At 43.7% G+C, this 13168-nt stretch overlaps 1 protein-coding gene across 1 annotated transcript; it reads left to right on the top strand.

Annotated features, from left to right (window-relative positions):
- The first annotated feature begins 1348 nt into the window (after positions 1-1348).
- Positions 1349-12033, top strand: LOC148649455 (inhibin beta B chain-like). The gene is made up of 2 exons (XM_088606184.1): positions 1349-2675; positions 9519-12033. Exons 1-2 carry the CDS (start codon positions 2288-2290, stop codon positions 10298-10300), a joined length of 1170 nt encoding a protein of 389 aa, XP_088462310.1. The 5' UTR covers positions 1349-2287; the 3' UTR covers positions 10301-12033.
- Positions 12034-13168: the final 1135 nt, after the last annotated feature.

The raw sequence follows: 13168 nt of genomic DNA, 5'->3' as shown, positions 1-13168 counted from the left end.
TTCTATTAATAATTTCTGAAAGTGCAATATGTTTTCTTTAAACTGCCACAGAGGAGACGCTAATAAACAATTATACCACATTTATCTGCTGATATATATACACTTCTATAATGTCATACTCAAAACCAGCGGTGGTATTTGGGGTGCGCTCATACAGATGATAGTCTCAATCTCCGTCTAATGGCTGGAAAACACCGCTGTGACCCATGCGAAAACATATGAACAAGGAAAAACCTAAAAAATAAATAAAAAATAAACAGAAAACGTACTGTAAGGGGGGTTGTGGGGAGTCCACACAGACGGGCCTTTGTTAGAGGCAGAAATCACTGCGAATTGAAGAGAAAATAAAACAGACCTCTGTGTGTTAGGTAGTCACGTTTTCTGTGTCAGGTTGAATTAGCGAAGTGGGCTGTTGGAACGCGGCGCTCAGCATCGTGGAGATACGTCACTGGCGACCCCCACTCCAAACTTTTATAGGTTACCTGAAAGCAACAAAGAATTGTTGCACATCCCGCTGATCGCTGCGAACCCCGTGTTTATGACACCTGAGATGTTTACTGTCACAGGAGACGGTTGGAGGAAAAAACAAATGCATCGCTACAAATGAAAGGGCACAGAGCTCGCCCGTCAAAAGACTTTCCATATGGGTCTCGGACTTACAAAAGACCTTTCTGGTGCCTAATTAAAACATTCTCTTTCAATACTAACAACAATAAAAAAAAAACACGTTCGACGCGGAGTCTCTCTTTCTATAAACTGTAGTCTCATACTTGCAGCGGTTAAGCGCTGCTGAAGTTTTCCGAGGTAATTCTTTGAACCTATAATAATCAGTGATGAAACCCAAGTCCAAATCGCTCCCGCTGAAAATCGTGATCTGTTTAACCGCGGTTTGGAATAAAATACAGGCATCCTATTATTATAAATCATTTCCTTTTAAAATATTGTAATGAGTAGAAACGGAAACGAAATGTTTCGAGGAACGTGCAGATGTTGAAACTACAGATGAAAAGTGTTTTAAAAATATTTTGTGTAAGTAAAGTGACAGAACTCTTGCGATTAATCTTTTCTATGATCGGACATAATAAATACCCCAGATTATCAAATAGCATACCGCGCTGATAGGTTAGACTTTGTGTGCGCAAACTCTCAAAACCAAAAAAGCTTATCAATAATCATTTTATTCACAAATTGGTTAGTTATGATACTTCCACGACTCCCCCCCGTAATGGAGCAGATGTAATGAACTTGACCATTATTTCCTTCATATTTGCACCGTGAGACCACTGTTTCAGAAGTCGCTTTACCTTAGCCTAGGGACATAATCCTTTTAAACAGCAGAGTCCAGTTGGTGGAACGCCCCACGTGGTTAGTCTCCTGTATAAAAAGTTTCAGTGTAAAGTGCCACAATGTCGTGATTGCAAGGGGGGGAAAACACGAACTGAAGATTGTATCTTCTTGCCAACGCGCTGAGATACACATCAGGACCCATTTGCAGATCGGAAATTAAAAATCACTTCTTTTTTTTTTCCAAACAAAGGCGGCAAAGATCAGAGGTAGAAGTGGATGGAGATGGAAAAACTGGATTCGGCAGACAGCAGCGAAAAGGGAGATATGATTTAAATGAATTGGTCATTTCTTTCCTCTTCTACAGTGGAATTTCCTATGTGTAACTGTAGTTGTGGTTTTTTTTTTGCGTCTTCTGCGCAGTGAGTGCTTTGTCACGCTGCTTGAGAAATCTTTGTTTTTCCTTTTAAAATGTGTAGCTTCTAGTCATTTATTTTTTCCTGTTGCTCAAACCATGGCATGACACGTCAGGCATTCTCTGCTATAAAGGGTGCTGATTTGAAGACCTTCGGTCAAAATATACACACATATATGTATAGTGTACATGTGTATCGGTGGAAGTTTCACTTTGGGGCTGGTACGTTAAATTGTTCATTCAGTCAGGCAAAAACGGAGAACAGAGGACAAACACGTTGTATTAGTTTCCACCTGAATTTCGCATTCAAAATGACCAAAGAGTTGCAACCTTAGGGAGTTTACTAAGTGAATGTTCGGAACTATTAGCACATTGGGCACGTTCGTCAGCGCTCTGTGGACTAAGTGGATCTGATTACTATGTTCAACAACTGAATAACTTCATCATAGCTATTCTGAAAAAGTTATTTCGGATATGTTTTAGCGTAGTGTATCAGAACCTAACCTGAGAAGACGAACGTGTTGCTGCGTTTTGTGTTCACGTATTAGATTCTAGTGTCCTCGGGAATACCTTTTTTGTTTAAAAAAAATGAGAAGATACATCATCAAAGTGGCCTGTTTCGTGGCTTGCGTTTTTACAATCACATGCACACCGACCCCGGGGACTGAGACTCAGACTGCGTCCCAGGATACGTGCGCGTCTTGCGGTCTCGGGCAGCCGGAGGACGCGGGGCGGATGGACATAGATTTCGTGGAAGCTGTTAAGAGGCATATACTGAACAGGTTACAGATGAGGGAGAGACCCAACATCACCCACCCCATCCCGAAGGCGGCGATGGTCACAGCCTTACGGAAGCTTCACGCAGGAAAAGTGCGAGAAGACGGAAGAGTGGAAATACCGAACTTGGACGGCCACGCCACCTCCAGCAACGAGGTGCAGGAGCAAACTTCGGAGATCATCAGTTTCGCCGAATCAGGTGTGTAAAAACTATATTGCTATTACTGCTGCTAATACACTGCGGATACCGCTGTTTCGTCCCGCCTGTGCAGCGTAATTTCTCTACTAGTAGACTAAATTAAAATCGGCCCAGCAGTCCATCGAAAGAGTTCAGCGACTGGCTGCTCACTGTCCTGTCGCCTGACTGTACCTGCAATTAGAAAGACAACCGAGAATAAACAGTTGAAAACAGAAGAGCCTCAACGTATATAGAAATATATAGGTACTAACTTTCAAGCACGTGTTTTCTTTCTAAACATTTCCAAATGATTGGTTCTGCAATCTTAAAGCAGCCTAAACAAAGAATTTGTCATAAAAACGCGTTGCTATAGGCTACCCTGAGCTCAGGTTTCAGACAGATAAAGCAATCTGAACGCGAACTACAAAGAACTATTATGTAAATTCCGAAGCACCGCTTGACTGTGAAACCTTTCCGTACAATAAGGTCCCTTTAATGAATGTCATCTTCGTCTGTGCCCCAGTGCTTAAGTCACGTAGATAACTGCTCTGAGAGGAGAAGGCAACACACAACACGACAGATAAACGAGGAACAGGGGCTTAACCTGACCATGTAGTCTAAACCACTACGTACATGAGCAAAGCAATAAAGTCTAAGTCGGAATAAATACGAATAATTGAGTGATGCTACGCCAAAACCTGTAGTTATTGTAAAAGGAACCGCGTTTCTATATGTGATAGGATTTAAAGTAGCCTAAATTAATGAATATGTGAGTGTCCAATGTGCGACCTCGACTCAGAGTACCTCGAATGACCTCGCTCGGGAGAGAAGATGCTCTGAATCGCAATTGTGGAATGGAGCTGTGCTGCAACTTCAGTTCACCGTGTTGCTAGAAAGCTCCCTTTAAAGCACGAGAGAGAGAGAAAAGAAAAAAACTGGCCGTTTATTTCACTCCCAAGAATGCTTACGCAGTTAATGCTAAATATTCTAAGGATTTCTTTCCCATCCAGAAATAGTATCCATCGCTATTTAGCGCCGATGGCTAACAAAGGGTTTGAATGGAACGCGTTAAACGGGTCTCAAGTTTATTTCTTGCAGAAAGCGAAAGAGATACCCGTCTTAACTTAACTTGAACTACAACCCCTTTCGGTGCGGAGTTAAAATCTCGTTCATTGTTTCCAAAATATAAGCTTTTTAAAAGTCTGTGTTGCTGTCGTGGAGCGGATGATTTAAGATGCTCACCGATCGCTAAATATATTTTTAAAGTTATCCACTGGCGCTTTGGACCTTTGTACAGTATTGTGTTGCGGTACTGGCTCTAGTCCTCGTGTCCCGGACTGTTTCCTGAGTTCTGGCCAAATGGGTAGAAGCCCAAGCGGGGTCGCTGCCAGCCGGGCATGGCCGAGCGACAAACTGAAAGTAACAGTTCGCTAGGAGGCTTCGTCAGGCGAACTTGAAATGGACAGTTTTTCCACCTCGGCACTCAACACTGTGCGATGCTCTTTCAGCACTTTCTGAAGGGGATCTCATCGCATGCTGTCTCCCTTTCCCCGTTAAGCCTCCTACTGTATGGATAGAGCGGCTCGTCTTTCATTCAGGGCTGGTTTAAGTCCTTGCCAAGTTTGAAGAACGGTTAGAAATTCCTCATGAGTATGTTACAGTATGAGATTATTACAGGGTGCCATTTGAGAAACGGGAGTCAGGCTTGTTCCTTCTTTGGGTTAAGTCAGGTTTTTAATACATAGAATAAAAAAAGTGTGAAAATGGAACTGATATGAAAATAAACCTTTCAGTATCATTGTTCGCTAATGCAAATTATTTTCTTCAGTCGTGCTTAGATATCTGAAGATATGTAGGACATGTTAAGTAATGAAATACAATCTATGCCACTGATTTAAAATGAGCAAGTCATGAAAGTTTAATACTAGCTCCTTAATTTAAACATTTGCTTTCCGGAGTAAAACAGCTGTCAAAGTCTATTGGAAATGACAACAGGAATTGGAAAAAATGGACCAAGCAAGGAAAAGAGTGACCAGGTGTCGCACTACAACCGCTGGATTCTGTATTATTTTCACAAATTGTCTTCATTTGTGGATTAATGCAGAAAAAGGCAGAAGCAGTGAAATGCCAGTTTCTGTCCTGCTATTGACCAATCAGACTAATGTTAGCAAGCACATGAGCAGGTACACCTGCAGTGCCATCTAAGAAAGTAGTGTTACTGAAAAGGTAGTAGTGCCGATGTCAAAGTAGATGTTACGGTTACATCTCTGCATCAGGAAGACAAATATACAGGAACTGTGTATTTCAGCTCTTCCCACTCGTGATGAAGCTCACTTCCTGAGCTTTCAGGCTTTCTGGGAGAGGGGCCTGGAACAAGCACAGAGCCAGTGTGCCTTTCGCTGCCTCGTTCTCGCTGGCAGCGCTCTGAGCGGGACAGGTCCTATCCTAATCAGCGCGGGCTGTGTCCGCAGGAGAGGCTGGCCTTGCATTTCGAAAGATGAATGCTTGGATTCAGCCTTAGGTGGCAAGTTCTACACAGAGCTCACTGGGGACATTAGCTCTGCTCACAAAAGGCTTGTGAGTGCTGGGAGTGATCCAGAATATTAACTTGTCATCAGTTTCCATTGAAGTTCCACAAGGTGCAAGCTATTGAAAAGCCTTCTAGGGGTTGGTTAAGGACTCCTTTCTTCTGTGTCCATGTATTTAGAATATTTGGGGACCTTTTCTGTTTCCGCTAATGATTATTTTCTGTACTTGTGGCAGTTTTTTAATGCTATCAGCAGGGAGGCTGCACAAATCCCCTTTTTCTCTTCTTATCCATGAAAAGCTCCATACTGCCAAGCTGCAGGTGAAGCACAGTGCCAGCTTTAGTGATCTGAAGCTGTGGGCACCCCTTTACTCTCCACAGAAGCATTGATTTGTTAGAGCAGAGGCACAAAGGAAAGACAGCACCTCTGTTTTAGAATTACTACAATAGCTGTTAACTCTGTACGGAGTTATCTTGACTGCCCCTGGTGAAAAGATGCCTGCCACTTGAAAACACAAAAGCATAACATGTTAAGGCTGAGGCCCGACCTGTTTTCCTTTGTGTGCTTCCTTGTTCGAGTTATGATTGGATGGATTGTCAAGGCTCTCCAAGCACTAACCCAGAAAGCTCTGAAATTTGTCTTAAGAGAAAACATCATGACACAAAGATTAAGAAAACCTGTCAAGAGTGTCAGGACTACAATAGTTCTTATATTCAAGGTTTAACAAAGGAAAACATAGTTAAAACATTGTGTTTCCAGCATTATATAGCCAGTACTGATTAGCTGGCTACAAGTTGCCCAGCTCTGAATATTCTTTTTTTTCCCTTGCCTGCTGGTCAGTTCTGTCAAACGACAAAACTTGTTATTGACAGAGGATGTTGAGAAATGGCACAGAAATCACCTCAGCTGTGTTTTGTGGCTGAGCAGGTCAGCACATGCAGGAAGACCATTAAACATGGTTTCTAATGCTATACACATGTACTGGCCTCACCTGCACACAACAGCAGCAGTCAGCGGTTTAAATGCTGACCTGTCCTTTGTTCTTCTTAAGGATTTCTTACAGTCTGATATACAGGATGGCCAATGGCCATTAAGAGACATGCTGGAGGGAGCCAGGAGTATATAGAGCTACTGCAGTCATAACAGTTTAATTTCAGCTTCTTTGTCTTACATGGACTCTTTGTACGTGGTTGTCCATCACTCAGAGCAGTTCTAAGGAAAGTAGTCTCATTTCCAGCTCTGTGCCCCCAGCAGTGGAAGAGTGCACTGTGTTCCCTCCAAGCAGTTCAGAAGCTTTAGTTTAACTGTGCTGTAAATGCTCACACACGTGATAGCCTGTCAGAGTAACAACGTAAAGCATTTCAGGATTTTAGTCCTTCTGTTTGCGGTGTGTATTTTGGTATCTGCCTCATGTATTGAAGCCCAGCCTTATTTAAAAGTAAGTTTCCTTGGTGCATCATCAAATCTTTTTTTTTTCTGATCACGTCCGTGTCCCTTGCTACGTCGGACTGAGAACATTCTGAGCTCATAATCCTCTCACCCGTTGACAATTAGGAGCAGGCAGTGCCCAGCCAAAGGGTGGCAGACCGCAGTGTGAAATTGGGTGGCAGTTTGTGGCATTAGCAGACAGTCCCGCCCGCCCAGACATGCCAGCGACGGCGACAGAGTCGTACCATCTCTCCTGATGCCAGGGAGAGACGGACAAGCTGGAGTTGAGTGACTGAGCTGCTTGGAGGACAACCCAATGAGACGAGCAGAACTCCTCCCCGTCACCAGTTTCTCTGGTCCCCTCTCCTTAACTGTGCTCTTTGGAGCAGCTCAGTTAAGCTGGTCAGAATTTCAGTAGGGGACAGCACCAGTTTTGGATGCAGAAACGTAAAGGATACATGGAAAGAAAGTGTCAGACCTTTCCTTTTTTGGCTGTTCGGGGACGCTTAAAGGGAGAATGCCTGCACACAACACAACAGTTAAGTACACAAATGCTGATGGAATGGAATTTGTTCGAAAAAAATATTTGTTGAAGTGGATTTCATATTCTGTCTGTAGGGTTCTGAAAATGCACGTTTGAAATACGAATTGTAAACAAGTGTTTACATTTTATTTTGAGCCTGCCTAATTTAATGAAAACTGCTGTCATGGGAGATTGATTTTGAAATGTTGTGCAAATGCAGTAACTATTCCAAGATGAGAGCTGTAGTTTATCCTAGTGAAAGCAGGCACTTCTTGGGTTAAGTAATCCACAGCTGAGTTTCTTGACACACCAATGATTTCTTATCAATTTAATTTGCAAAATGTCTAAATCGCTCTTCAAAAATAAATATCTCCTTTGCACATAGAAATCTGAGCAACAGCATACCAAGGCCAGCTGTTGGCATTGTGTCTGACAAATTGGTTCACGGGCAGCTTTTGTACAAAGGTTCCAACATATTAATAAATTCATAGTTCATGGAGAATCTTTGTGTACTAGACTAAACAGATGAAGGCAGAAGTCAAAACGTTACACATTTGTGTCTCTGAAGTTTTATGTGAGAGGAAACTGTACTTCATAGTGGTGAAATGAGAAATAGAAGGGATGTTGTCACAAAAATGTGCTGTAGCGTATACTGTGAGGTACACTCAGTTACTCTGTAATTACTTTCATATTAACTCAATACCATGTTTTTACCGTGCTCTTCCCCAGCTTTGTCTTATCATGTTTTCCCGTGATACTGTGCTGATTTAAGACATGGTGGTTTGGCTTGCATTTACTTTATTATAGAACCCTTGTTCTGCAGTGTGTGAAGCCCAGTGAGCTCTGAGTTTTCAGAGTATTTACAACCCCTTTTGAACCTTTGTCCAGCCTCTTGTCAGCTCTCCCTGTATCTCCTTCCTGATTCAGGGCCAACTGGGACTGACCCCAATGCAGTTGCGGTTCTAGCCAGCTCACTGCGACCGTGTGACAGAGCGCTGAAAAAGTTACTGTGTGCAGGAAGAGAGAACAGACCTTTGTGCATATCGCTGTCTCCCTTTGCATTGCCCCTGGGTGTATCTCCTGAAACACGCTTTCAGTTTTCAACTGGCTCGACCTCTTGGTCACCTCTGCTGGAAGAAGGCTTGGGCTCTTTCTTAAGGCGACTTTCTCATTTAGGCACTTTCCACTGACACAGCACCGCATCCTTCTTCACTGCTATTCACAATCCCCTGCAGCAGACAGACGGGCTCTGTTTTCTTTATTTGCCATTTTGAGCATCCGTCTGAAACTTCCAGACCATTTTATCCGTGGAGGTTTCAGTATTCCCGCCCATTATCACCCAGACACTTTGTTTCTTCTTCTCACCACAACAACCATAATCTGTGCAAACAGCACCAGGGTCCAGGCTGCATTTTAATGCCGCTGCAGCACTAACAGAGCCAGGCAGTGTCACCTTAAATGACCCCTCTATCCCTGGCAGCAGATGCACTTTCAGTGCCACAGTTTAAAAATCTTCTCATCTTACTTCATTAGTTACTTTGTGTTTTTTATATGCATATACAAATATCTAAACAATTTATAGTAATAATTTATATTTATATTATCTACAGCATACCCATCCATTTTCTAGCTGCTGTCTTCAGCACAGGGTTGCAGGGGAGCTGGAGCCTATCCCAGCAAGCAAGAGGCACATGGTGGGGCACACCCTGGGCAGGACACCAGTCCATCGCAGGGCAGAGAGACACAACACACACACTCACACCAGGGCCAGGTTTCCCAGGAGCCAGTTAACCTGCCAGTATGTCTTTGGATGGTGGGGAGGAAACCCATGCAAATTCGGGAAGGGAACACAAACTCCACGCCAATAGCGTCCCAGGACCTGAACCAATACTAAACTCTGCACCACTGTACTGGCCTGTGCAGCACATGCTGGTGCCATATTAAAAGTTATATCATAAATTATTTCTCATTATTCTAAAACATTGCTCCTTTGTCTCCTGAAGAAATCTGCTTCATTGTGGGGGGGGGGAGAGTTGCCCCAGTTTGGGCGGGTCAGAGGAGTTGGCCTTACACATTCTCATTCTCTCCCTTGTGCGATAACATGGTTTGTAGCTGCAAGCCCAAATGTGTAAAATACGCAATGTGTTATTCCAAATGGGACAGGTATAGCAAATAATTAATGGTTGTAAATGTCTAAAAAGTTAGTTTAAAAATATTGTAATCGGATATTGCCTAGTTACAACATTGGTACTAGAGCAATGAAATTTCAAAAGCTAGCAGGTGCCTGAACGCAAGTCAGTTGCTTTTAAAATTCCAACTGTTTCCAGTTGCTTCATAACAACACTTACACTTGTTTGATTTTTCCCTCCTCTTTCTCTCTCGCAGACGAGCTCTCATCGTCGAAGTCCAGCCTCTACTTCCTGATCTCAAACGAGGGAAATCAGAACCTGTTCGTGACGCAAGCCAGCCTGTGGCTGTACTTCAGGGTGCTGCCGGCCGGCGCGGAGAAGGGCACGCGCCGGAAAGTGACGGTCAAGGTGTACGCGCCGGAGTCGGGCGCGGGCGCGGGCGGCCACTGGGACGTGGTGGAGAAGAGAGTGGACCTCAAGAGGAGCGGCTGGCACACCTTCCCCCTGACGGGGGCCGTGCAGGCGGCCTTCGAGAAGGGGGGCAGGAGGCAGGACCTGGACGTCCGCTGCGAGGGGTGCGAGGACGCGGCGGTGGCGCCCGTCCTGGTCCACCCCGACGACGAGTCGCACCGGCCCTTCCTGGTGGTCCAGGCGCGGGTGGCGGACAACAAGCACCGCATCCGCAAGCGGGGCCTGGAGTGCGACGGCACCACCAACCTCTGCTGCCGCCAGCAGTTCTACATCGACTTCCGGCTCATCGGCTGGAACGACTGGATCATTGCCCCCTCGGGCTACTTCGGGAACTACTGCGAGGGCAACTGTCCGGCGTACATGGCCGGAGTGCCCGGCTCCGCCTCTTCCTTCCACACCGCCGTGGTGAACCAGTACAGGATGCGGGGCATGAGCCCGGGCTCCATGAACTCCTGCTGCATCCCCACCAAGCTCAGCACCATGTCCATGCTGTACTTCGACGACGAATACAACATCGTGAAAAGGGATGTTCCCAACATGATCGTGGAGGAGTGTGGCTGTGCTTGAATTCGATGGGACTTTTCACTCCACAGAATCAACGAACAGCAGGAAATAAAAATAATAATAATAATAATAATAATAATAATAATAATAATAATAATAATACAGATATTAATGGTCACAATTCAAGTAATATTTATGAGCATTTTGATACTTTTGTAATATGTATATAAGGATATGTATCAATATGTATTTGTGTGTGTGTTTAGATAGATACACACCTATGCACACGTACATATATTTATGTTTGTTGCATCCTCTTGGTAGAAGGTTTTGTTGAACACGCCAGTCTCAGAACAAGTCCGTTCTGTAATGCACCCTGAGGACGTGACGTCGAAGGGATGAAAGAAGAATATCGATCATCAGATTTTATTTTTATAGTCTACCTTTTCTACAATCCACAGAGAATTCTTCTGTGTTCTGATCACAACAGGGAAGACCGCAAGAAAGCCAATGCAAGGGATCTGTGGAACCAACTTCAGATGCAGACCTGGCCTCTTTCTTGTGCTGGAGAGGGACATTTAAAGCACTGACAACTTCTAGATTTATGCAACTTCAATCATACAGCACTTCCAAGAAGGAATGCAGCTACAGGGTGGGACACATGCTCCACTTAAGGGTCTACACAATATAAGATATTGTTTCCTTTTTCTATAGCGTGAATTCCACGTGGCCCGTTGTGATGGAATTGCACATGGCTTGACATTCAAACACTTAAAATGTATTTGGCAAAAGGCCTCAGTGCCAAGGGACTACTGTTCCAGGACAGTAAAGTACTTAAGCTATTTAAAAAGCATGCGTTCCTCCCTCATGGACACGAAACCCCCACTGTGTGGATGCATGGATAGTTGATGCTGGGGTTTGAGCTGGACCTTAAAATGCATTGTTGCAATTTCCCCTTGAGGTGGGAAAGTTTAGCACCCTAAAAAATCAAATATACTTAAACTGCTGAAGCAGAGAACCTTTATCTCTTCTGAATCAGTGGAGAGAGTTGCCATATTGCTGAGTTGGTAATGGTGTGGCATAGCACTTGCAAACTCAAACTGAATGCACACTTGATAGCACTTGCAGATTTAAATGCCTTTAAAAGGGTACGGGATGGAGCACATACCCTTTCTCACAATCCTACTCAATAAGTGCCGCATGAGCTATGCAATGTAAAGAATTGACCCATACCAGGCAAACTGAACTTTTGTATGAGTTTTTAACTTTTTCAATACTTGAAATGTAATCATTCGCTTCTTCTTCAAAGTGAGTGACTTTTACAATGTTTGCACTGAAAAGTTGCGTGATTAGTTTAAAACTGCCATTGAAAAATGTTATTTTTATAGAAGCAAATTGAATTCTGTTAAAAAATGTATTATACCTAATACTGGAACCAAAGAGGCCAAGAAGTTAGCTATTATTAGATGGCAAGGTTGTTTTGTAAAATACATTGTGATCATTTGTGAGGCCTAAACACTGTATCAGGGTACAATATTATGGATTCCATTTCTTTTCAGATCAACATTTTTTCTATTTTTGTTCAGCAGACAAATGGAATATCTCAGAAAGTGTCATCCAAATTAAATCTTTCTTTTTTATTTAATAAAACCAATTACACTTCTAGCTCCAGCTGCAGAATCATTTAGAATCAAAATAAATGTCATCGCTGTACAGTTCATGTAAATTAAAAAAGATGCTTTTAAAATATTTTGTTCTTTGTAACTTCAAAAAATAAAATTCTTACTCTGCATTAATGTTCACTTCTCCTGCTACTACTTTCTGAGAGAGGGCATTCATTGTGTCTTTTAAAGCGGCATATCTGAAGGTGTGTGCTGCACAAAGTGCGCAAACGTGAGGTATTTTTTTCACTTTTTTTATTTGAAATCCCCAATTAGCTTTTCAACAACTCACAACTGCCAGTTTGTACTTGCTAATTGTTAATTAACATGACTTAATGGCAGCAACCCCCTGTACCACACAGGATCAAACAGGGCCTGTTCAGACACTTCTCCTGCATGTGCACATATCAGAGTCATAATTGAACTGATGTCATTAAATCTGATTTGCCACAAGCACTGCAGTGCCCTACAATGGAGTTGGCACCACATGCAGGAGTGATGCATCTCTCTTGTGAACAAAACTGCACACGACAGGTCCCAGAGCCAGGGGGATGGTGGCTCTGCGACGAAGGATCTGCGCCTGTGGCTGGAAGGTTGCCGGTCCATGGTCGGCAAAGGAATCCTGCTCCGTTGGGCCCCTGAGCAAGGCCCTTAACCCCAGCTGCTCCAGGGACGCCACTTAAATGGCTGACCCTGCGCTCTGACCCCCAAGCTTCTCTCCCTGTCTGTGTGTCTCATGGAGAGCAAGCTGGGGTATGCGAAAAGACAAATTCCTAATACAAGAAATTGTATAGGGCCAATAAAGTGATCTTATCTTAGCTGAGCAAGAAGCTGAGGATAACCCGACTTAAGTCTTTGACTAGCTGTGCACTGTCACCTGGGGAATCTCCATCATGTTAGTCTAAGGCTAGAATCCCCATCACTGACAGCTACGCCTGAGCTTACACCATTGATGCCTCTGAATCACAAGCTGAAACTAGGGCTGAGAACATAATTTTTCCATTAAAAGAGAAGTTCAAGCAGATGGTTTGCAAGCTGTCCGTACGGAGTGCATAGAGTTCAGTAATCAAGGCATTCTTATTATGACTGTTCATTCATTTGGCTGAATCTTCTATCCAGTAGCTTACATTTGTACTCATTTTTAAAGTTTGGCAAGTTACTGGAGCAGTGTGAGTAGAGTACCTTGCTCAAAGGCAAAGCAGCAAATCCACTGGGATTTGAACCCACGACTGTCTCTGCCCTCACCATTGCTCCACACTGGTGCCAGTAT

This window comes from Lepisosteus platostomus, chromosome 14 (genome assembly GCF_059453375.1).
Source record: "Lepisosteus platostomus isolate fLepPlt1 chromosome 14, fLepPlt1.hap1, whole genome shotgun sequence".
NCBI lineage: Eukaryota > Metazoa > Chordata > Actinopteri > Semionotiformes > Lepisosteidae > Lepisosteus > Lepisosteus platostomus.
Note: the sequence above shows the minus strand (reverse complement) of the source record. Positions and strands in the feature narration are given on the sequence as shown.